The 25,975-nt window shown below is 42.0% G+C and overlaps 1 protein-coding gene across 1 annotated transcript in view; it reads left to right on the top strand.

Annotated features, from left to right (window-relative positions):
- LOC102201911 (protocadherin-16-like) overlaps positions 1-25,943 on the top strand; it is a 76,426-nt gene extending 50,483 nt beyond the window's left edge. Inside the window, exons 3-21 of the mRNA XM_005735999.1 lie at positions 7,862-8,050; positions 8,748-8,979; positions 9,111-9,347; positions 9,448-10,476; positions 11,299-11,486; positions 11,569-11,665; positions 11,839-11,996; positions 13,380-14,226; positions 16,924-17,163; positions 17,688-17,813; positions 17,936-18,145; positions 18,233-19,099; positions 19,210-19,323; positions 19,425-19,636; positions 19,958-20,109; positions 20,684-20,814; positions 21,095-21,381; positions 21,487-21,628; positions 22,159-25,943. Coding sequence (XP_005736056.1) covers positions 7,862-8,050; positions 8,748-8,979; positions 9,111-9,347; positions 9,448-10,476; positions 11,299-11,486; positions 11,569-11,665; positions 11,839-11,996; positions 13,380-14,226; positions 16,924-17,163; positions 17,688-17,813; positions 17,936-18,145; positions 18,233-19,099; positions 19,210-19,323; positions 19,425-19,636; positions 19,958-20,109; positions 20,684-20,814; positions 21,095-21,381; positions 21,487-21,628; positions 22,159-24,749 — 8,049 coding nt within the window. The 3' untranslated portion in view covers positions 24,750-25,943. The remainder of the gene's footprint in view (positions 1-7,861; positions 8,051-8,747; positions 8,980-9,110; positions 9,348-9,447; positions 10,477-11,298; positions 11,487-11,568; positions 11,666-11,838; positions 11,997-13,379; positions 14,227-16,923; positions 17,164-17,687; positions 17,814-17,935; positions 18,146-18,232; positions 19,100-19,209; positions 19,324-19,424; positions 19,637-19,957; positions 20,110-20,683; positions 20,815-21,094; positions 21,382-21,486; positions 21,629-22,158) is intronic.
- Positions 25,944-25,975: the final 32 nt, after the last annotated feature.

Here is a 25,975-nt window from a genome sequence, read left to right on the forward strand (position 1 = left end):
TATTTATTTAGACTCTACATTGCTTATGTTGTTTGATTCCTTCTTTATAAATAAAAAAAGGAAAAATGAGCCATTGTAAGGGTACTTGTTTGTTTGAGCTTCATTTTGGCAAATTTATGATAATGTATCCTAAGCTTTGACCTGATTACTAGGAGTTATGTTTTGAAACTCTGTGGAGTCTTGTGGGTTAAGTTTTTAGAATTATAATACCACAGAAAAGATTTATTTTTTAAACATTACTGGTCAGCAGTCGTGCTTTCTTCCAGAGGAATCGCATTACCTGTTCTCTTTTTTTCTTATACTAAGTAATCTAAAAGTCTATAGTTTGTAGGTACAAAGTGCTATGCTGTGATATTTACTTGCCTTTATGCTGCCATACAGATTCATCACTCCATGAGACCTAATCATACTGATTTTCAGTTCAGGTGTTGTGTAATTTGGCATTGCTCAACCTTTTCTCCATTTTCCCCCCTTAAGCATGTGCTCTTGACAGCCACCCTTCCATTCACACCATTTCTGATGAGCCTTCAGCCAACATTAGATGCTCCTTTGTTAGGCAAATGTGTTAACCACTACACTATAGAACCATTTTATTAAAAAAAAAAAATCCACAGTATCTCCAAGGCAGCTAGTGGCAGGCAGTTTTTCAGATACTGAAATGATTAAACTGAGCAGTAGACAAGGTCCTCCGTCCTTTAACCGAAGTGTCAGATGCATCTCTCAGTTTCTGCCTTTGCTGGATTTTTTTCCTGTTTCAGATACTATTTATCTGCTGTAGATATTTTTTTAGGCCTGCCACTTCTTCTTTTGTTCTCCACTTATCCAGGAGACACTCGGGTAATAGCTCTTTGTGAATCACCATAAAAAAAATACATTTTTATGCCTGTCAAACTGTGTTATCTTTGGCATTTTTCATAAATTCAGCTAAAGAATCTGGAGCAAACTATGTGTTTTTGTAAACGATTCCTAGCCATAAAGTGCCTAAAGATGCAATTTAAAATTGGTTCTTTGCTATGTTGTCATTATGTATAGACACAGCAGTGATTCACCCCTTAAGTTAGGTGCCTTTTCTGTACTTCTATGATTTGTAGGTTTCTTAACAAACCAACATTCCTCTGCAAACACTCAGGTACATTGAATGGACTATAAAATGAGTGAAAAAGCAGCCAATGCCCACAGAGATCTTTGAAAGACCCTCAAAAAGCCTGGAGGACTATCACTTAAGGAGGTAAAATATAAAGAAATGAGGCTTGCTCGAGAAAGAGAACTATGATTAGAAGATACATTGCCAGTAACAAAATTTGTTTGGGGAATGTGGATGCTCCCAAATCATTTCTGGAAAATTACAATTACATGGAATTTTTGGAGACGTGACTTCTACCTGCTTTACAGACAGAACTTCTGTTATGATGTTTCAACTTACCTGCTTTAAGTACTGTAGTATTATAGTGAGTGATGTAGGAAAGACTCAGAAACTTTACTTTTCCCTTGTCTGCAGTCTAGCTCTAAGTGTCCTTATATCCCTCCCCTTTGTTCCTTTGCCAGCTATGTGCTCCATGCAATATAGTAACCTGCTGCCCTGAACCTAGCTCCTTCACATTTATCCCTCTCTGCGCTTTACTCAGACAGGGATAAAAAGCAGCACTTCATGGAACCACTGTTGATTGGGAAATCAGTACTTCTGATTTTTCTTTCTTTTTTCTGAGAGAGTCTAAAAGTAGGCCCAGTTAGAGCCATAATCTGGCAAAATACTGCTTCACTGCTGCAAACCAATTAAACACAAATTTATCTGTTTTTTTGCAGTAACCTCAAAGCGTACCTGTCATGTTTACATTTAAGCATGCGTAAAGGAAATATGTTAATCATCATCTGCAACTCTCGTCTGCTCGTATATTCCCCCTTCAAAGGCAGTTGGAACCTATTACCTCTGTGAAAGGATAGCTCTTGATTATATGACTTGGCAACTGGCAAATAGCATGATATTTTTTGGGGGGGAGAAATTGGTGTGATTAAGATGGTTACTGACTTTGACAGTTATATCGTGTATTACTGGGATACCCAGTATAGCAGATGTTCTTTATGTGGACAGAGACAGCATATCTGGATATAGTTCATGTTTAAGTCATGCAGTAATGCTGAATGTTATGTGAATTTCAAATGCATGTAAAGTATATAAAGCTGTTGTGCGTAATTATAAAACTATTTGATATTGTTGGTGCCAGTACATTGATGCTGAGGTATAACAATAATTAGGAGTTGATGTAAAACATTATTCCCAAGGAGTTGTATCTAAAGTCATTCCTACTACAATGCAATTTGTGCAGCTGTCAAAGGAATCTACTTCCAGCCCATTTTTTCTTTGCTTTTTACAGCAAAAGCAGTGAGGTTTGAACATGTGGTTCTGGGTATTAATCCTTCAGCTCCACTTACAGACTTTTGTCTTACACTTTCTTCAAGCCACTATTTAGCTTTTTTCCTACATCAGCACTGGTGTCTTGGAGGCTGTTGGTGTTTCTTGGCTCATTACTCTCTGCAAGGGCAGTTGGAACCAATTACTACAGTGAAAGGACAGTTTTATTTCTTTGAATTCAATGTGGATATTAATGCTGGCCAGAGGGTGACTCTTGATATATTTGATTACCACTTATCTTTACTGTTGAATCAGCACTAAGACAAATATTTGTACTGATGAAATATCAGTTTATAAGCTGTTATTAACTTTACACAAGTTCCCAAAATGCTTAAAATACACAGGACAGCAACTCCTCTGTTAAAACAAATCGTTTAACCAGTCCTGGTGTTGCTGCAGCTTTACAGTATGGTACCCTGATTGCAGTGTATTAGGGATACCATGTTTCTGCCCTGCTTTGTCATATTCAGACCTTCTCTGTGTACATATGTGGAACACAATGGGGCAATATGGATGATACTCTGAGATACTTGATATATTTCATTGCCTTTATCACACTTACACAAAAACAGCTAGACGTCACAGGCCACAGTTTGGCAGTATTTAATGTCACAATTTTATAGACCTTACACATGTCTTAAACTATGCTGTGAAGGTTTCAGCTTTTTGTCTCATGAGCAATCACTGAAATCTTTCACATATGGTTGGTCCTAATCCAGACGGTACAGGCTGTGCTACAAATGTTTAGAGTTTTGATATATTTGTCAACAGTGAGCGGGCTTCTTCCTTCCACTGCCCGGGTGTGGTCTTTGTCTGGCTCTTTGGTGTGGTGGGGGACATGTCACAAAGTCCCTGACCTGCCCATCTGCTACTTAAGCGGCTATTGAGAGAGGCCTTTAGGAGGTCTCCACCTCGTTTTCCTCATCTCTGCTCTCTTCAGAAGTGATGCCAGGACAATAGAGGCAGAGCAGTGTGCAGGGCTTCGCACCAGCTGTGAAAGCTCAAAGCATTTCTCAGTCCAGATTTCTACAGCTCACCCACTCGTTTTACTTCTTTGAGCCTACTCTTTCCTCTTTGCCTCTGCTGTCTTTAATGATCTTGTCACTTTATCAATCTATCACATTACCCTGCTGATTGCTCCTGTGTGAGTCCTGCTATTAAGAGCTTAACTTGTCATGCCTGTGCAGCTGTCATTGAATATTATTTTTGAATGAAATTCACCATGTTGTGGTGAAAAATGCATGTGATTGGGTCTAATATTGTTCTAAATCTCACTGGGTTGTCAGAAACTGCGGCGTCACTGCTCTGAAAGTTCCACATCATAAATATGCCTGCTGAAATCTATGTAGTGGGTGGAGTACTAATTTCCCTTACCTTTTATAAATCTTCATCATTCACTAAACAAGGTCCCCTTTATTCTAAACCTAAGGATGAAAACTTTTTCCTTTTTAACATCCACACAATATTTCTTTAAGCCCACGCCAACTGTCTGGCCAACATATGTAAGTAAAAGCACTACTCCAGAAAGATAAAAGAAAGCTCAGTCATAAATATGAGCTTAAGAGATTTAGAAATGTCATCCAGTATTTTCTAAAACTGTTGCTGTATTTTGTTTAATTTGGGCCCCTGCTGGTTTTGCTGCATACTAATCTGTGTTTTGTATGTTTGCAATGAGAATACAAAAAAATATTTGGAGTTTGATGTCATCGGAGTTCAGAATTAACTTGATCTTGCTGTCTTGCTCTGCAAGCATCACGAAACTGTGATGAGCAGTCGCTTTATTCCCAATGTTTGTACGTTTGTGTCTTTGCTTACGCATCTAAGGTACACTCACAGGACTTGTGCATGCAGAGTTTGATTGATGTGTGTGATGATTTCCCAGTTGGCAAACATTTACATGCGCACTCCGTCATTTGTGGCCTGTTTGGATTGGCAGAGTTGCGGTCCTGATTGGCTGGTTTTGCTGAGGAATACGTGAGATGGATTTGTTTGACTGGGCACTCTAAAATACGGGGTGCGTGAATAAAAACTACATTGCCTTCAGTTCACCCCTTGTTGGCTTCAGCGGGCCCAGCTTTGCATCATTCACTTACTCACTGGTTTTTGCACTAGTTCTTTCCACGGTGTGGTTTTTATGCACGGCTGCACAATGAAGGTCTAGCGGGGAGCACTGGCTATGGACAAATAAGGTCACACATACATATGTTTGCATTAACCTCATACATTTATGATCAAGAACTGAAAAGCCACATTCAATGATTAGAAAAGGCATTTTGGGAAATTTCACATCCAAAAATAGAAATCACCCAAATCCTGGCCTTCTGAAAAGAAAAGAAAGGCCAGGCTCTTTCCCAGACCACAGTATTAGGATATTAGACGGCCCAGAAAACAATAGAGCAGGAAAAAGCCTCAAGATCATTATTTCATTTGGACATGTTATATATAAATATACAAAATCCTGTTCTCTCCTGTGAGTTCTGTTCTCTTGACTGGACAGTCAGTCAGTCAGTCAGTCAGTCAGTCAGTCAGTCAGTCAGAAAGTCTCCTCTGGAAGTCTCCTGGAATCTGATGGGAGAACCACAAAGTTCCCCAGTTATCTTTGGATTTCTCCAGCTTGTTTTACTAAGGACTCAGCCAAACGTTGCCTTTCCCCTGCTGATAAGACAGCTCCCATCATTCCTCACTCACATACATGAAGTGTAGGGAGAATACTGCTGGCTGCTGGTGATGATCTAAGCTTACTCTTGCTTTTGAACTTTAATCCAATAAAAATAAAGTTTGTGTAATACCTATACACTCCAGAGGAGAGAGTACAAAGTCACTGGGAAACTGAAACAGAGGCACCTGATATTAGTGATGGATACAACATAGTGGAGACTGGTATTTTTCTATGCTGCATTGGGTGGAGAATTCCTATTTATATCGAGCAGATGTTAAATGACTTGTCTGGTTACCAGTTTTAAAATTTACAATATGTATATGTGGTTGCGGTTAAGCCTTAATGTGCTTTCTGGAAGTTATATATAGTATAAAAGGTTAGAATAGAATGGTAATTGAACCAAGAATGCATGAAAGGGACATAAACAAGTATGAATAATGCATGACTCCTCGCTGTGACACCAGTGCAGAACTGTAGCATTATGCAACGTCCCAAAAGAAAAGGCTTTTATTTATTACTTTTTTGAATCTAATTTTGTCTGATGTTTTCTGGCTTATTCATCTTAATCTACTTTTATTTTTAGTTTGTAATCAGGGACTTTGAGCAGCACACTGGCTCATTTTCATTACTGACACTGGGATTGCCCAATCAAATGTCTTAATGTGACCGTCCCCTCCCCCACCACTGCTGTGCACTCATGCAACAAACAACTGTAAAAACGGTAAAATACTGTAAGTAGGGGTTTCAATTACCCAGTTTATTGTGCCACGCTTATTTTTTACAATTTACTCATTACTCTGGTTTGTAGAAATTACCGGTAGTCATTTTGGTACTTGTCCGGTTGATTGGTGCATGTCTAGGCTTAATTATTCATTTCTGTATGTGATCTTCTTCAGGTTCATGGTTCATGATTATATGTAGTGATGTGCTCACTGTTACTTTATTTGTCGATTTATTTTTGCATATGGCCTTCTGTATCATTTAACCTGCACAGCAGTGAAATTGTAATCTACAGTATGTCTCCAATGATAGAGTTAACTCAAGGAACAGATTGTTTTCATGGTTTAAAAAAGTATTTTGGTAGCACACACTGTACAACTGCACTTTACTCAAGCTGGTATTTTTTTAAACTCAAAAAACAGCCTCATTTCATTGTGAACTGCTGTTTAGCCTGAATAGACTAAAAAAGCTCCTGTTGCCACCTTACTGAAAGCATTTTTTTCTTGTCTTTTCTTTCTTTTTCATACACTGTATGTAGGTGTACTTTTAAAAAGTTTTTATAGAAGGTTTTGCCCAAAATGGGAAAAAAAATCATAGCTTCTACAATCAGTAAAGGTTTTTGAAGGTTCAGTCACAAGAGAGGAAATGTGTTCTTGCAGATCTGCTGGGAAATGCTTGTTGCATATCTGCTATCTTTTTCTTTAACAACATTCAGGTATTCACACCAAGGTGCTCCTTCAGTTTCCCCCCAGCTGACACTCATCACACAAATATGAGTAAACCAAACACATAAATCTTTGGGGTTGTTATAAATAACTTGTCCCCCCCCCTGCTAAATGATAAAAAGTAAGCAACAGCTTTTGCACATTAAAAGAGTAGCTTTTCTCGTATTGCTCTTGGTTTCCCCTTTCCTCGTGTGGTTTATTATTCTTCTTCTCTTTGGCTTGCATCTCTGCCAGCCTTACGACTCTCTCACTCCAACACCCCACTCACCCTCTGTTAGGAGTTACAGTCAAGAGGGCTCTCTGCTGAGTCCCCCGTCTGCCATCTGCTCAGGAAAGAGATGAAGGCTAAATTATTGCAGACAAACCTTCATCACCTCAAGTGAATGATTTCCATCCATTCACAACCATACAAGTAACATCTTTTTTAAAAGTCAGGATTTGATAATAACCATGGCTTGCCTTATTTTTCTTGGCGATATTTCTGATGAGTGCTCCCTCTTTCACAGATGAGGTTCCCTGCTGCTACACGTTGGAGCACCAGACCATGAGCTCAATTTTATTCCAATTAGTGTTTTTGCTAAAAGGATTCATTTATAAAACATGGAAGGAAGAAGAATTCTAATCAACTTGTGAGGTTTAACCCTACTCTAATCTGCGATCTAGCACCAACACTTGCAAACAATTATGCTGCTCGTACCCAGGGGTTGATCTGATTGGTGTGTTTGCCTTGTGCTGTCTTGGGAGATCCAACAGTAATTTAGCTGGCTTCTTGGCTGATGGCTTGGGAGCTGCTTTTATAGCTCCAGTGGTTCTATCCTACTATAAATGTGCAGCATTATTAAGACCAGACTGCAACCAGGACATCACATCAGGTTGTAATGCGTTGCACTAAAATATAATGTGTGGTATCCCACCATTGCCCAGTCGCTCTTGTCACTGTCCTTTGCAGACACACACTACTCTAGAAGCAGGCAGTTTCTCCCACTGGCAGGCCTCCCAGAGCCTGTAGAAGTCATCCTCCTTCCTGCCCCCCCCTCATTCCCTCAGAGCTCTTTCTGCCAGAGGGCCTGTTTGGCTCATGTTCTGGCTCGGATAAACAATAAAGAACGGATCCAAAGATGCTTTCAAAGGCACCTGGTATGGTGCTCCTGTTTCAGTTTGTGGACTGTCCTGACTCTTACAACTAATAGAAATTAGTTTTGATCTAATGAGGATTTAGAGTAACGTAATTGAATATGGAAACTGCTGAGTTTATCCAGTGAGATATTCCCCTTCCAACTTAATAAATTTTAATTGTAATGTGCAATGTTGGACTGTTTAACCCATAGCATGTTTTCCTCTCTGTAGGTGACTGCGGCAGATGCAGACAGTGGCTCCTATGGCTTGATTACCTATTCTCTTGGCTCTGGCATTAACAGCGCTGTTCCCTCTAAATTCACCATTGGCAAGGAGACTGGCCAGATCTGCACTACTGCTGCACTAGACAGAGATCAAGGACCAGCCAGCTTCGACTTTACTGTTACTGCAGTAGATGGGGTAAGCCACCGCCCTTTGAAATCATGAATCCACAGAGCTGCAGTATAATCCCATAAACACAGCAGCCATGCTTTTCTTATAGACAGGAGAGCAGAGATGTGGCCAACTGTGCAGGAAAAAAAAAGAGTTTTTGAGTTGTCCCCCTCCCAAGTTTGAATAGTTCTCCTTGGTAGGTAGACTTAAGTTAGTACAGCATCCTGTGCACTGACTGCCAAAAAATACTTAAAGAAGAAAAAGTTAAAAATGAAAGAAAATTACTGCGGGCATGTTAAAGCAATCAGAAGGAAAATACCTCAACTGTCAGGCAGTAATATTTTAACAAGTTGGACTGCCGCCTTCCTCGTTTTTGCCACCTGGTCCAAATGAAAAGCCTGCACTGTATTTCTGCAAATGAAAAGGCTATGAAACAGACTTGGGTTGCAGCAAGCCCTCTCACCCTCCACGGGTCATGACATATTGCTCTTTCCCAAGGGAAACTATCAATCTGTGTCCCTACGCGAACCTCCTGGGACTATATTTTAGAGGCTACGCCATACATCGAAATCTTAACTGGGTTTACTGCTGGTTTTTACTTCCACCATTAATGTGGTCTATGTGCGCTGTTAATGTGGCCTAAATCCTGCTTTCAGGTATGTTTTTACTGTTCATGATTTAATATGTGAAGGTATAACAAAAGAGCTTTTTGTTTCCTCTGCAGGGTGGACTGAGCTCAGTGGCCTATGTCAGGGTAGATCTGGTGGACATTAATGATAACAGACCCGCTTTCTACCCTCTCAGTTATGCTGTTAGTTTGAGCACACAGAGTGCCCCTGGGACATCTGTTGTCAGAGTGACAGCCTATGACCCAGACTCAGGCAAGAATGGGCGAATTACATACAAAACAGTGCCTGGAGGGGCTTCTCCATACTTTACTCTCAACAAAGACACAGGTCAGTGTAAATATTTTTCCCATTCCTGCTCTGGACTTTTGTAATGATTTATAGAAATAATTCAAACAATTTATGATATTGTGTGATGTCAAAATTGCCTGTTAATGTATTATCTTTGAATCCTTTTAAAGGTGTGATCTCACTGTCTCGATCTGTCTATGGAAAGGCCAACTCTGTCGTTCCAATGGTTATCTCTGCTCAGGATGGTGGTGGTCTTGTTGCCTTAGTGAATGCCAGAGTTAACATTAGTGTGGTGGCAGGTTTAGTGGCTCCGCCCGTGTTTGAAAAGACTCAGTATTACTTCACCGTGTCAGAGGACGTCCTGCGCGGGACTGTTGTGGGAATCGTCCAGGCCAGCAGTAAAACAGGTGCGGACTACAGACACCTTAATCTGACACTTCTTCTGTAAAAAAAAAACCAAAAATGTTATAAATCAGTGACCTGTCTTTGTAATTTTACATCTTTCAGGCATCTCTAGAGATATTTCCTATACCATCAGCTCTGGAGACCCTGCAGGCTACTTCACAGTTGATCCTGACACCGGGGCCCTAAGGACCAGTCTTCCCCTGGATCATGAAGCCCAATCAGCTCTTGATTTGGAGGTGCAGGCCCGCAGCGGCAACCCTCCTGCCTTTGGCCAGACCCGTGTCCACATTACCATTGCAGATGTCAACGACAACCCACCTGTTTTCCTGCCCTCATCCTCAGAGTCCCTGCTGCTGCCAGAGCATACAGAAATGGGCACAGTAGTTTATCGTGTCCAAGCTGAGGACAGAGACTCAGCAGTCAATGGACAACTCACCTTTGACCTTTCTTCTTCAAATGGACTCCAGAGGATTTTTAGCGTAGAGCGCAGCAGTGGAGAGATTCGATTGGTAGGGAGCCTCTCTTATGAGAATACCCCCCGTTATGACCTCCAGGTTATCGCCAAGGATAGTGGAGTACCCCAGCTAAGTGCCACCTTCATGCTTGTGGTTCATGTCCAGGCAGAGAACGACCAGGGTCCTGTGTTTGACACCCTCACGTACCGCGTTGAATTAAAAGAAGGAACTCCAATAAGCACACGCTTTCTGCAAGTCAGAGCTTTGAACAGAGAAACACCAACCTCTGGCCACGTTGCTCCCCTGGCATATCATTTACGTCCAGATGGAGATGCTGCAGGTTTTGGCATTGCTGCAGACAGCGGCTGGCTGTTCGTGAAGAGTGCCCTGGACAGGGAAGTCAAGGACATGTACCTCCTGACAGTGTTAGCCAGTACAGGCCATGGACAGTTAAAGAAGACAGGCAGTGCCACAGTGCGGATATCGGTGACTGATGAGAATGATAACTCTCCTCGGCTCACGCAGGAAAGGGTCTTCATGGCTGTGAGAGAGAACCTGCCTCCGGGAACAGGCTTTGGTCACGTGTTGGCCACAGATCGCGACAGCGGCCCCAACGGACGCCTCGCTTACCGCTTTCTGCATCCTGACCGTCACTTTCAGATTAACACCCACACAGGTTAACTGAAAATTTTATCCACTGAGATTAGTCAGTTAGACTTAAGTGTTAAAATGTGGCTTGATTAGTTTAATTTTAATAAGCAACCATAGAAATATGCATATTTATACAAAAAAGGTAATGAAGGCATAAAAATTTGATTTGCCTAAAGAACAGAACAGGCATGCAAAAACATTAGTTCACCAGTGACAGAGGAGATAACATGAAAGGAAGCTGATATTATTTGTTTAATTGATCTCCAAGACTTTGCAGAGGATCAGCCTTTGAAGATCTTGGCACATGCTTGACTGGAAAATTTTAATTGATCAGCTTAATTATGTCCATTTTATCTGTCTGTAAAATTGTGTTATAGTCAAACTAAGCTCAAATAACCAAAAAAATAAATTTTTCATGAATGAAAAGCATGTGGAAAAACACAATTTAGTCAAGTCAGAGAGACATCTCTAAAAGATGAGAGACTGAGGTTGCCCCTCTGCCACTGTCATAAATTAGTTAGATCACGGTGACAGCAGCACTAAGCATCCTGCTGAGTTCTAATTGGCCTGCTGAGCCTGCTAGTCTGTAGGTGGAGACTCGGGCTCTGATTTGTGATCAGCTTCCAGCAGAGTTGTGAGTCTCTAGAGCATCTTCCAACCTTTCAGAAATCTTCTGTTTGTGTGTATGAACGTGTATCCGACTGTGTACGAACAGATCTGCACACTGTTCATGTCTATTACTTATGTGTCACTGATCAAAGCCGGCTGGCTCTTAAGACTCATCATTATTCCAGTGGACTTGTGCCTGTGCATAAAATCTCTCTCATTTATCTACTTGTGTCCCCAGGTGAGATCAGCACAAGGATGACTCTGGACAGAGAGCAGCAGTCTACTTACCAGCTCTTGGTGGTGGCACAAGACGGAGGTTCACCCCCTCGTAGCGCCACAGGCACCGCTTTCATCACTGTACTGGACGAAAATGACAACGACCCTGTTTTCATCCACAGTCAGTCAGGGAAAAACATCATAATTCAGGTAATGTCGAAAGAGCACAAATGTTGTTTGGCAGAAAATAAATTGCTATCATAGAGTGCTGAAAATCTGGTTTAACCCTTAGGTGATGGAAGGTCAGCCTTCTGGGGTTGTACTGGGTACACTGCAAGCCAAAGACCCTGATGAAGGGGAGAATGGCACAATATTCTATTCTTTGTCAGGTACTTTATAGAGACGTTTAAAGTAATATATCTTCCTCCAGTCTTTATTAATTTTTTCATGCTTTTCTTCTTTTTTTGTATACTGTTGAAAGCGGATTCAATTTAATGTTTGTGTTTGTGTGTTCAGGCTTCCTATGCACTTCTCATCTCAAGTTTTGCTCTGTTTCTTCTAGGTCCCAGAGCTGAGCGCTTCTCTTTGAACACAAACACTGGCGAGTTGCGTTCGTCATCCCCTCTCAGCCACTCGGAACGGGCTGAGTACACTCTGACGGTGACAGCCACCGACAGAGGACTGCCCCCTCGCAGCACCTCCTGCTCCCTCACCATTCAGGTCAGACTGTGTTTTGGAACCACTGCGAGCACAAACACCCACTATATTCACCTATTTGATATCAAAGAATAGACTCGGGGCAGCGACGATCTGCATCCCTGGGCCCCTCGCACTAGTTGCAGACATATCAGCCTCACTTCTGACAAGGTCCCCTCCCATCCCCTCCCCTTTTCTTCCCCTGTGAATTTTCAAAAGGGAAATTTCTATCTGAAATGGAAAAGTGGATCTGATTCAAATACTCCCAGCTGGCTCGTGATGAGGGCCAGCTGTAGACATCTATGATCAAGGTCATACTCAATGACTTCAACACTTTTTTAATACAGTAGCCCTTTTTGCAAGGAGCAGCAAGGCTATACACTCAACATAAAACACAGCATTAAAGGTAATTCGTGTTAATATTTAATATAGAACAGAAAAAAACACAATGGAAGAACTCTGGAAGGAAGATTTATAGGTTCCAGGAAAATTGAGCTCCTATATAAACAGCTCCAGTCAGCGCCAGCGCAATTTTTCCTCTTTTCCAATAACAAAAAATGGAAGTCATAATTGTTAGTTAATTGGATTAAACAGTGCAGTGTTGTTCTTGCCTTGTGACGTATTTGTGTAATTTCCTTTAATCATCTTTTCTGAATGATTATTTAATTCCGTCGATGATAGGATAGGCCTATTCCAATTTATTTTTGGAACACTTCTTTTCCATCTAATGTGGAACCAATTTACAGCTTGTCAGCAAGCACAGCATATTTTTTGAGTGCCTACTTAGTGTGGGAATTGTGCTGTTGGATACACTGCTGAGTATCCAGACTGGCCAATCAGGTTACAAAACACGGTCAGTAATTTCGATTAAAATTTCATCAATAAAGCCACTCCGTGCTCATTTACCTTTCACAGCTGCTTTAATTTTCACACTACATGCATGTATCAAAGGGAAAAAACATGTTTTATTTAAACAATGTTTCAGAAGAGAAATAATAAGGTTGTAGTCTTTGAAGACACTCGGAAAAGAAGTGTAAAACTATATGCAGTACCGCAGTATTCCTCAGTACTAAATTCAAGCCCTTATAACACTTCCTTTTCTGATTGCAGCACTTTTATCATCTATTATATTTCTTGGCATCCAAACAGATGTCAGATTAATCTTAGCAGTCATGTTATTGAAGTCTATAAAAACCTTTTGTAAGTGGTTTCATTTATTCCCCGTGAACACATTCAGTGTGGAGAGGACAACGTCTGTTTCCACTTTGCCTAAAATCCATAAAATATTTTTGTTCTGTATTGAAAATTGCAAACGTAAGTTGCCACTGGGCATTTCAGTGAAGCATTAGATCTGCTGCCATGTTGCTGCGCCGTTAAATATAAATGCAATGTGTTGCTTTACTGCAGGTTATCAGCATTAACAGACCTGCTACCAAGAAGAATTCACTCTCCATAACTTTCAACTCGGTGGAGGAGGCCAAGCCCGGGTCTGTTATTGGCTCGGTCCGCCTCCATGATAGAGGAACCTTAGAGGACGACAAGGTGACCTACACAGTGGTGGGGGGTACGGACCGAGATGGCACATTCGTTGTGGATCGTCTGACTGGGGACGTTTACTTGGCTCGTCCTCTTGACTATGAACGAGACTCGCGCTACAATCTGCAAATTGAAGTGGATGACTTCTCCGAGGCCCCTCCAAGCAGCACTCTTGTCCACCTGGACATCGACATAGAGGACAGTAATGACCACACTCCTCAGTTCCCAGAGGACCCCATCACAATTGTCATCTCTGAGAGCATGGATCCTGGCTCCTCTGTCTATACTTTCCAGGCCACAGATAAGGATGGCAGCGGGTCCAACAGCAAACTGGTGTATTCCATACTACAACAGTGGCCAAATACCCCAGGTCTATTAACCCTCGACCCATCAACTGGGGTTCTCTCCTTGGGCCAGAAGCTGGACTATGAGGTCACTCCAAACCTCATCCTGGTTGTAAAAGCAACAGATTCTGCTCCTGATGTCAGCCAGAGGCGCTGGGGTTCTGTCACGGCAAGGCTGTATGTGACCGATGAGAATGACAATCCACCAGTGTTCATATCGCCAACAGCTGTCAGTGTGATGGAGGATCAGCCAGTGGGCTTTGTAGTGCTGTATGTCATGGCCAGAGATGCAGACCAAGGGGAGAATGGTAGAGTGACCTACAGAATTCAATCAGGCAACACTGCAGGGACATTCAGTCTCAACCCTAGTACAGGTAAGTGCAGCCCGAAGCCAGGCTTTATTCTCTGTGTGCTTCATTCAAATTAGCTATGCTGTTTTTCATGCATAGCTAATTTACATCCTTTAGATCAGTTTTCTTGTCACAATCCTCAACAGAAAGGGCTTTTAACACCCAAAGGTCATTGTATACATGCAAATTCATTTTGATTTCACCTTGCAATTGCACAAAAACAGGAAAGGTCTTGACATACACGCTGTATTCACTACTTATTAGGGCTGTACTGTCGTATATTTGACATTAATCACTTTGTTGATGGGTGTGCAACTGAAGTTAAGGTGTAGAAAAATAAATGAACAGAACATTTTCTTGCTACTTTTTTGCGCTCAGTGACCAGTGATATGTCAGGATCACAGGGCTCCTGCCCTAAGGTGCCACTGCTGTCTCGCCATTATCTTTTTCAAAAATACCCCGAAAGGGAAAGCTGATTTTTTTTATATCTTCATAAGTTAGCTCTGGCGATGACTGTGAACTTTGCTTTCCACCCAGTGTTATCTGGGATAGCTACTGATCACAACTATGAGTTGTTATGATTAGAAGAATAGTCTACTTAAAAAATATTTAATTTAAGTGCAAATACAAACAGTTTGAAGATCATAATGAGTAAGATTTCAAATCTCTTATGCTGTTTACTTGATTTCCTCATCTTTCTGCTTCTTTTTTCTACTTATCATTATACTAAAACTTTTGGCTTCAGTTTCTCAGGTCTCTCTTTGTATTCTCTGCCCTGCTAGGCTGTAGAACTAGAACTAAAGCACTACTGTGTCATGCAAATCTTTTGCTGAAGATGAAATATTTTCAGTTGAACCAAACAAGCAAATCTGCATCAGAATCTCCTTCTAAATTTCACTTTGCATTGCATATATACTCACTACTCTACACGACTCCACACAAAATTCACCTAACCTTACTTTCTATAAACACACACAAACTGTTTTAATAATCTGCTTACTTCTAAGGTCAGCCCAATTCTTGCTTCACCTTTCATGACTTATTTCTCTCAGTTGGAGGCCAGACAGGCCAGCTTGCCAAATATTAAACGCACACATACACACACACAAGAATGTGCAAGTACACGTGCATACGCGCGCACACACAACAACCCATCATCTGTTATTGTGGATCTATTCCCATGAAAGACCAAAGAACCTCCTGCTCAGGCTTCTGGGAACCATTAGAGGAGGGATCAGTTACGCGTGTTTATGTGTACGCACGTGTGTATGTGTGTGCGTAGGCATGCACATATGTGTTTGTGTGCTTGCATTAGAGTATGTCACTTAGTCAGCGCTGACCTTGGGCCATTTGGTCCTGTGGGCTTTGTTGTGGTGTTTGAGACACGTGTCAACATTTGCTCCGCCCTCGCCTTCAAGTCGCCAACCAGGATGCCTCCTGGAGCAGTTTGGGGATGGAAACATTCAGCGTCTGTCATGCATGTCACTTCTGCTTCAGCCCAGTATGTGCACTCATCTTGAAGTGCTTTTCATGCACACTAGTTATTTGTTAGAATAGTGACAAGTTAATCCTTTGTGCACCTGGTTTGCTCCCGTTTTGGGGTCAGTGACCAAAGGTCTACGACAACTCTGCACAATCTGTTTTCATTACCTTGGCGTCACAGCTAACCACAATAGAAAGAACTATCAGGCGATTGTTATAAATCTGTAAAGTCACAGTGTGAGACACATTCTCATCACTCAGTGTCAGAATGGAGGTCATTAATTTTCCTTTCAAGAGAAGTAGGGAGAGTTTACTGGTGATATGGGGGACTGCTTCTCTGCAAAAGACAACACCATTCAGGGATTAACCCATCAAATTTTGATAAATGGCTTTGCCATATCAAATAAGAGAGATGTGTTTGTTGTCTGAGCAACCTCCGCTCGCACATGCACTACAGTCCACAGCGTTGGCGCCACCAACCCCCACACATGCTTACAAAACATCCAAAATAAAAACTCTCCCCAGATCCCTCCATTTTTTCCCCTTCCCATGTGTTATCGGTGACCAGGCATATAGTAGGATCACAGAGGAATCAAATTTAGGTGAAAAATTCCAGCCTGTAACTTATACCAGATTAAAAGCTTAGAGGCAAGTTATCTCAATCCTAGAAAGGCACAAAGTGAAAAACAAACACACACAAAAAAAGTTAAAAGGAAAACAGTCTTGGCCCTCTCTTTCTTTAACAGTTGCATTTGATTTTAAAGCATGAAATTGAAATTAAATCATTGCAAGTTCTACCCTCTTAGGGCAGGATAATGAAAAGGCTGGGGTGCCTCTAATTCCTACGGAGCACGGCAGGCCTGGCTGTTGCGTGTCTAGAGTGTGTGTTTACTGCTTCTTTCTCGATGGCTGTGGCATTCTCCAGTGGAAAATCTCGTAAACTGTGGCCAGACCGTTTGGGCTGTTACAGCAGTGGTGGTGGTAGCAGTCAGGTAGGCAGAGCTGTGTGTGTGTGGAGGAGATTAGCACTGATTTGGCCCTCACACGGCAAGTTTTCACACTTGATTTTTAAATAACTTGACTACAAACACAATCATGGCAAGCAGTGTTTTTTATTGCCTTTGATGACATGCTTTCATACCGTAATTGTCTAACTGTCTCTTTTAACCAGGCTATAATAAAGTACCCACGTAGAGGAAATCTCTCCTCATATTTCACCCTTCATTCATCTCCCTACAGGCTCTCTGTCTATTTTCAAACCTCTGGACCGCGAGGAGCAGGACATCTTTAACCTCACAGTAATCGCTGAGGATCACGGGATACCCCAACACTCGTCCATCCAGCTGCTGTGTGTGCATGTGATCGATGTTAATGATGAGGCGCCCTGGTTTGAGCAGAGCCAGTATGAAGTAGAGATCTCGGAGAACCAACCTCCAGGAACCAGTGTGCTGACAGTGTCTGCCACTGATCTGGACCAAGGTCTGATTCATAATGTGCAGGGATTTGATCTGTCATATTATATTTGTGCTGCTTTTAATTCTTCTTAGCCATCATGTGCTGACTTTGTGTTCACATTAGAGACATTAACAGTTCTTTTTATTTGCATAAGGACTACATGAGGGGGGGTTAGCATGCATTCTCCCAGAGTTAGTCAGAAGCACATAAAGTAGAAGGATTATAAACTTTCTCCTCAAAAGCAATTAGTGAAGTAAACAGGTGAGGTTGCCAGGCTGCTTTCTCGTAGCACGCGATCTGGCACACAGACGCCTGAGGGAGGGCTCTTGCTGCCAAATGCTTATACAGCAAGCCTCATGACAAACAAACAAATAAGTATACAAGCTATTAGAAGAGAATTTGAAACATGTTGAAAATGCATTTTTTTCATTATTATCTACAAGTTATAGGATGGAACTCTCTGACCTTCACTGACATTCTTTGATTTTTAATTTATTTTTACAGGCCATTTTTAATAGAATGCTGTGACTATATTTGTTTCTCTGTAGGAAGCAATGGCCAGGTGACATATGACGGTATCTCACAGGAGGGTTTCAGCATCAACCCAGTATCAGGTGTGATTATGATTACTAAGTCTCTGGACAGGGAGCTTCAGGAATACTACACTGTCACAGGTACTGTCATCTGATTGTTCTACAGCCTTACAAAAAATGCCTGATCTGATACATAATAAAAATAATATTTAAATCATGAATTACTACAAAAAATTATAGTGTGCTTTTTTATGTTCTGGCAGTGTCTGCAAAAGATGGAGGCCTTCCACCGAACTATGCTAAAGCAACTGTGAGGATCAAGGTGACTGACGTTAATGACAACGCCCCTGTCTTTGGACGTCTTTACTACAGCATAGAGGTGCCTGAAAACCTGGAAGCACTACCTCTGTTCACCCTTCGAGCCACTGATCAGGATGCGGGAGACAACGGCAGGATAAACTACAAAATTACAGGTGAGAACTTCTTTTGATTTAATGTTTTAAATGATCGGTACATAGTTTCAAATGTTTACAAGCCATTTGCTATCGCTCTACTTGCAGCTGGAGATTCATCCGGAGACTTCCGCTTGGATGGCCAGTCAGGTGTCCTGTCCACCTCACGGCCCCTTGATCGGGAGAAGAGGCCTGGGTACAGTTTAACGGTGATAGCTCAGGACCAGGGCCACCCTGCACTTAGCAGCACTGCCACTGTAGAAGTGATAGTCCTGGACATCAATGATCACAGCCCCCAGTTTCAGAGCAGCAGCTACACAGCAGAAATTTTGGAAGATGTTCCCATTGGGTCACTCGTCCTGGAGGTGAAAGCCATTGATTTGGACCATGGCCCTAATAGCCAAGTGCTGTACTTTCTGAGCCATGGCTCCCAGAGCATGTTCATGATAGACCAAAACACAGGTCGCATTATCACAGCATCCCCCCTCGATAGAGAGAGAACAGCTTCTTACACTTTTGAGGTGTGTGCCACCGATTCTTCCCCCGCAAACCCACGTAACTCCACTGCTCAGGTGACGATCTATATTCAGGATGTGAACGACAATGCTCCGTTCTTCATTCAGGACCCACTTATTGTGAATGTCTCCGCCAGTAGTGTCTCTAATCGTCGAGTTTTGGCCACTATGAGAGCAGAGGACAAAGACTTTGGAGCTAATGGCTCTGTTTTTTATCGTTTCGCCAACTCTGTCAGAGGGTTCACCATTAACTCACTGACAGGAGAAATCCAGGCCACAGAGAAGCTGCAGACCATGACCCAAAGCCAACGGACTTTGATAGTTCAGGCCATGGACCAAGGGAACCCAGCACAATCTTCCCTGGGAGTGGTTATCATTTACATAAAGGAGCAGAGCTACAGTGGGATTCGCTTCTCTCGCACAGCAAGAGATGTCAGCCTGCAAGAGAACGCTGCTAAAGGTTGAAGTGATTTAAAATCTTTAACATTGTAATTCAAAGAGTGTAAATATACATTTGAAATAAGAAGTATAAATGAAATGTATCAACATAGTGTGTTTTGCATCTTCTAGGCACAGTAGTAACACAAGCTCAGGCCCAGTACCCAGATGGCTCTAAAAATGGGATCACCTACAGTATATTCAGTGGCAATAAATTGCAGTCTTTTGGAATAAACACAATTACTGGTAAGTGTTGGCAGTACGACAGTTGGTAAGATGGCAGTAAACATTACAAGGCTATATTTTTGAAATGTAGAAAGTGAGTCATTGATACTTTTGTGATTTAGGTGAAATATGGGTCCAGAAATCTGAAGGACTGGACTTTGAGGAGACCCCAAAACTCCGCCTTGTGGTGAAAGCTGAGACAGCATCCTCTAGCTCCTACATGGCTGTCAACTTAATCCTTCAGGATGTAAATGACAACTTGCCACGCTTCCAACTCCAGAACTATGTAGCCTACATTAGGGAGGCGCAAGGCTACGATTTTCCCATTATCCAGGTGCAGTAGCTTTTCCCCCAAATGTTTATTATGCTTGGCTGCTGTTTAAATGTGAAGCTGTAGAATAAAAACTCTCAAGCATCAGAAAACTGGATAGTTTCAGTGCTGCAAAGGATTGACTTTTCAATTTCATGTGATCTCAGTGTCCCAGAAGAATTTACTGTATAATCGCTTGTGCCATGAAGCCAGAACCATATAGCCCATTTTTATTAACTATTGACTTCCAAGTCCAATATTGCTCACTAGTTTGAGTTACACTAAAACAGCTGCTGCAAATGTTTTTATATTTACGTTTCCAAAATGGGGTGTTAATTCACTCAGGTGGCCGCAGACGACCGGGACCAGGGTCAAAATGGTCAGGTGACTTACTCTATCAGGTCATCATCCATGAGTGGCTTGTTTAAGATAGACCCACTGACTGGAAGCGTTACCACTGCAGCCATAATGGACAGGGAAATCTGGACCCAAACGAAGTGAGTCTTGCTTTTATTCTGTTTGTTTGTAACCACATGTTGGCATGAGTTTCCTGTCAGCTAATCCACATGCATATTTAGACTCTGTTACAGTTAGAATGTACACTTATTCTTGTCAACTTTTCCTTGTTTTTATAGTTTTGCTCATTTTATGTTCATATTTTGCTTTGAAAAATCCAAGGATTTAAAAACGAGTTGCACTGTTTCACCTGACTTTCATTTGGATTTTATATTGCTACTGCAAACTTGACTCAAATTTTGAAGTCCCACTCAGAAAATCCTTTCTGTTATAGAAAGAGAAAAGTAGATTTTGCATGTTCACAGCCTTTCAGTGTTATGAGAAAATCATGTATCCCTTGCAGATAATATTTTTAAACATATTGTTTTATTAATATTTAAAATGACTTTCAGGCACTTTTGTGTATTGGAAAACACACACACACACACACAGAAAGAAAGAAAAACATCCAGACAAAAACAGGCTGTTCGATGTGGGCTTTGGGGACCAAGAATTGTGTAACAGGGTTCAGAAAGTTTAAAAGTTAAAAAGCTGACATTAATTTTGTCGCTCCAGGCTTGTTGTTACGGCAACAGACCGGGGAACCCCACGGCTCGCTGGCTCTGCCACCCTCACTGTGATCATCATTGACCTCAATGACAACAGTCCCATGATTCCCCTGCCTCAGAAGATTCGAGTGCCTGAGGGTAAGTCAGCTTCACAGTGGAAGTTAGCCCAGTGATCTTATCATAAAGCCTCACATCACACTCCCTGGCAGCTCGCTCAGCAGGGCTCAGTGAGAAAAGTCTGACCCTTTGATGAAACAAGCTATGGCCAAGTTCCTCCTCCGTTCATTTCCTGTCTATTAGTTCAAGGCTTTCCAGAACCGGATATTTCTTCATAACGTTTTTTTTTCTTTAAACCAAGACACTCTGTGTTTCATTTTAGCTGCACCTAAATATCTGCTCTTTGTCTTCACACGTACAGATACTCTCATTGGCACAATAATCACCCAGGTAACGGGGAATGATGTGGACTCGGGGCCAGCCCTCTCCTACACGTTACACCTAGATGCAAGCAGCCAAGGCATGTTTGGAATTCATTGTTATGGAGGAGGAGTGTCGCTGACTGGACCACTAGACTACGAGGAAAGGACGTGGTACACTCTGACCGTTCGCACATCTGACTCTAAACATCAAAGCAAGGCCAACCTCACTGTGCTGGTGGATGATGTGAATGATAATTCCCCCACCTTTACCCAGGATTTGTATCAGGTACTGCATATTTCACTACATTTTAGATTATCGGAATATTTGTTAAAGTTTTCAATAATCTGTAATGGAGATAAATATATTTACATTTAATGTGTTTCTTATCAGGTGGCTGTATCAGAGCACCTCCCTGCAGGCAGCGCAGTCGTCACCGTAACAGCCACTGACCGTGACTCTGGGGACAATGGGAAAATTACTTACAGAGTCATGTCATCAACGAAAGGTGTCTTCTACATTGACCCAGTCAATGGTATGATTACTGTCTGCACTGCATTTATGGTTGTTTATAACTACACTCTAACCAGAGTTTAAGAGCCCCTTAATTATACTTCATTAAAAAAAATGCCATTCCCTAAAGCGCTCCTTGGATGCTCATTTGGGGTTTGGACATATTCGCAACGAGTATTGCAAAATATTTAATCATTTTCTTCATTATAAGTAATTGAAAACCAAATCGAATGTTATTTGCCTCAGATGTTTTGCTTGAGATAGCATCTAAAAATAAGTGCGTCATAAAAGAGGACTTTTTTTCTTTACACTAACTATACTTTCTCCTGTCCTCAAAACATTTCCATTTGCCTGAAATAATGTTCCCTCAAACAGTGTGTACCCAAATCTGCCACAGTGTTTACAAAATGTAATTGTAATTTACTCTTTTAGTTAAGTCATTCATTACTGTGTAAGAGCTAACCAGCACTGATATGTAATATGATGGGTTGTGAAAGAAAGACCTAAAATTACGTTGGCCTTCTTATGATGGTACTCTCTGTTTCTTCGCAGGTACTCTATTTACTAAACAAAAGACTGAGTTTGACTTCGAGAATCCCTCCATTCTGGTGGTGATTGAGGCACGAGACCAGGGTACTCCATCCCTTTCAGCCATTGCCACTGTGCATGTTCAAGTGTCTGACATAAACGACAACGCCCCCATCTTCCATCAGTCAGAGTACAGAGCCACTGTGTCTGAAGACGGCCTTCCTGGATCAACTGTTCTGACATTAGAAGCTGTGGATGGAGACCTGTTACGGGATAACTGTGGTTTTGATTTTGCTATTGCCAGTGGCAACTCGGGTAATGCCTTCCAGATTGAGAGCAGCGTGCGCTTCTTGGAGGGGCGGGGCTTCCAGACAGTTGGGAGTCTAATCCTGGTAGAGAAGCTGGACTTTGAAGCGGTACCAAGTTATAACCTGACGGTTGTGGTGTCAGATCGTGGAATCCCTCAGCGTAGCTCCAGCGTTCCTATCATTATCAGTGTTACAGATGCCAATGACAACCCTCCAGTATTCAGCCGAACAGAGTACAGTGTGATTCTGAGTGAGGGTACGGCAGCAGGGACTGAGATCTTGCATTTATCTGCCACAGATCCAGATTCTGCTCCAAATAGTGAGGTCCAGTACTCTATAAGCTCAGGAGATGAGACAGATCTTTTCCATGTAGACCAGTGGACTGGAGCTTTGAGGCTGCAGAGACCTCTGAACAGCGAGACACAGTTGTCCCATTTGATTGTTGTCCAGGCCACTGATGGCCAAGGACACTTTGCTTTGGTCCCTGTCAGTATAGAAGTGAAGGACATCAATGATAACCAGCCTTTCTTTCCCCTCAATCTAGTAACTGCAAGCATCAGGGAAAACCAACCCCAGAACGCCTTAGTTACCATGCTGCATGCAATTGACCATGACAGAGGGGTTTTTGGACAGCTAAGGTACTACATGTTAGACTCCTTTAAAGAAGGAAAAGAGGGCTTCTTCATCAATCATACTTCAGGTGAAATACGGACCCGCTCTTCTTTTGACTTTGAGAAGATAAACTCATTCCAGTTTGTGGTCATGGCTGTGGATGCAGGCAACTATTCTGCTACTGTAACAGTGAAGGTTTATGTTACGGGGGAGGATGAATATGATCCTGTTTTCACCTCTTCAGAGTTCTTATTTGAAGTGCCTGAGGGAGCAAAGAAGGGTCAGGTCATTGGCAAAGTGCAAGCCAGAGATGAGGACGGGGGTGTGGATGGTGTTGTACTCTACTCCTTAGCAGACCACTCGCCTTATTTTGAAGTCAATAAATCAACTGGAGAGGTTTCTTTAAAAACGGATAGCTACAGTAGACACATGAGTCGCTCTAAAAGAGAGCTACGTCTGATGACACTGGATGTGAGCGCTCACAGCCCTTTGGAGACGTCTCGCATATCAGTGGCCAAAGTTACCATAGATGTTACCCATACATCTTTTGGTCTCACCAGAGACGTGAACATGTTGCTCGTCAGTGTCATTGCAGTTTCACTTGGGATCATAGTCATACTGATAACAATTGCTGTGGCACTATTTTTTGTTAAGTTAAGACGTCGGAAGAAGGAGAAAAAGACACACGAACGAACACCAATGTCAGGGACCCTGCTGCACAAGTTTGAGGAAACAAAACTAGCAGCCAATGAAATGATTTACCATCAGGCGCTTCCTGGATATGCAACTGATCAAAGAGGAACTAGTGGGGGTCCGTACACCCGTGGCGGATCCCTAGATCCTTCTCACTCCAGTGGTCGAGGCTCTGCCGAGGCAGAGGCAGCAGAGGATGATGAGATCAGGATGATTAATGAATATCCCAGAGTGTCAAGCATCTCCTCGTCAATGCAGGAGCACATCTCTGCCCGAGGTCCAGACTCCGGAATCCAGCAGGATGCTGATCAGCTATCAGATGTGTCTTGTGAGCCTTCTATTGATTGGTTCAAAGGAAAGAAAGCGGGCAGCGTCAATAGTACTTTGTTAGCTGGCCAGGTGCCAATCTACAGGGACGAAGGGTGCGGGTATGTAGGCGTGGGACGAGGACTCAGCATCTCCCGCCCTAAAGACTACACTTTCCCTGAGGACGGAAAGCCCTCCGCAGATGGCTCCCTCACAGCCATTGTGGCCAGTGATGAGGAGCTGAGGGGCAGCTATAACTGGGACTACCTGCTAAACTGGTGTCCCCAGTTTCAACCTTTAGCTAATGTCTTTACTGAAATAGCACGTTTAAAAGATGAAACTGCGCCTCCTCATCCTCGCAGGTCATTTCATCACAAAGCAAAAGCAGAGTCAAGAATTGACCCTCCACCTCTCATAACCTCTGTGGCCCACCCTGGGGCCAAAACTGTGCATCCAAAGCCTGCCGTAGGTAGGACATTCCCAAATCTGGCTTCCTTACGAAGATCGCCCATCAGCGCTGAGGGATCCATCTCGTCAATCGCGATGTCTCCAAGTTTCTCCCCGTCTCTCTCACCACTGGCAGCACGTTCGCCTGCAATTACACCCTTCAGTGTCTCACAGGGCCCCTCTGCCTCCGTGATCAGCACAACTGAACATAATTTGGAACACAGTGAAGAGGCAGAGCTGAGGATTTAAATTTTAAAGGGTGAACTGAGCTGAATCACTGCTGTTCTAATCTTGTTCTACTGTATGACCACAGAGGCTGCAACCTGAAATGAGGCAATGCTATTCTCTCTTCTGTTTTCTCAAGAGAAGTACACAATGTTATATCGAAAAGTCCAAATAGCTGAAGATGTGGTGCTTTTTCATGAAAAAAATACATCACTAGCAGGCCAAAAAAGGACTATGCCTTGTGTGTGTGTGTGCGTGTGTGTGTGCATGTGTGCCTGCATTTGTGCATTAAATAAACATATGCTTTTGTTGATCAGTGTTAATTTGCACATTTTAATGGAGATTCATAAACGATGTCAATATTTTGTACAAAAGCATTGTCTATATTTTTATATATGTGTGGTTTCTGACAAAATCTGGCATTAACGTGTCAAAGGGGGTGCAAAAACCTCAGAATACATTTTTATATTTGTATATTTGCTGATGTACTGTATACTTATTTGTACTGTACGTTTGTGGCGTATCTTGTAATTCTTAACTTTGTGGTTTTAAGTGAAGCTCACCATTAATTCTTCATGAAATAGGATTTTTGTAGGAGATAATTGTAAATATTTATAGAAGAAGAAACAACCTCGCTTGAACAAATGAAACATCAGTCAGAATAGAGTATTATGTGACTTTCTTACAATTCAGTGTTTGATCTTCCATCCAAGGTAACAATGAATGTGAAATGCTGAAAATTTGTCTTAGTCCTTAACACGCACCTGATCACATTCTGCAAAATAGGACTTGACATCCAATGATCCTGTTTTTCAGGCACATGGCTTTAATTTCTCACAACAAGCCTTACTGCTTATCTTTTCTTTGCATTGTGACACGAAAAACGAATAAGGGAACACTGAGCAGCTACTTGGTAAATGTAAAATAGTTTGCCTTATCTGCAGCCTGATCTTTCCAGAGAATGTAAGCTGTTTGTTTATCTACATAACTAACGTTCCTCAGATAAATGTTAAGAACAAACACTCGAAATGTAAAAATTAGTGCTATCCTAACACTGAAATTTTCCTAACACAGTTTTATTTTTTGTCATCTTTAGTTCTGTCCAGATTTTTTCTTTTCCCTTTGGTGTAAATGTATTGACAAACTCACTTTGTGTTACTTGGACCATTTTTCCCAACTCCTTTCAGCAGCAGTATACACAACATGTATGTAAATTAAAACTGGTGCCAGTAAGTGTTACAGTTGGTATA

This window comes from Pundamilia nyererei, unplaced genomic scaffold (genome assembly GCF_000239375.1).
Source record: "Pundamilia nyererei isolate P.nyererei 1_Seehausen unplaced genomic scaffold, PunNye1.0 scaffold00066, whole genome shotgun sequence".
Classification (NCBI taxonomy): Eukaryota; Metazoa; Chordata; class Actinopteri; order Cichliformes; family Cichlidae; genus Pundamilia; species Pundamilia nyererei.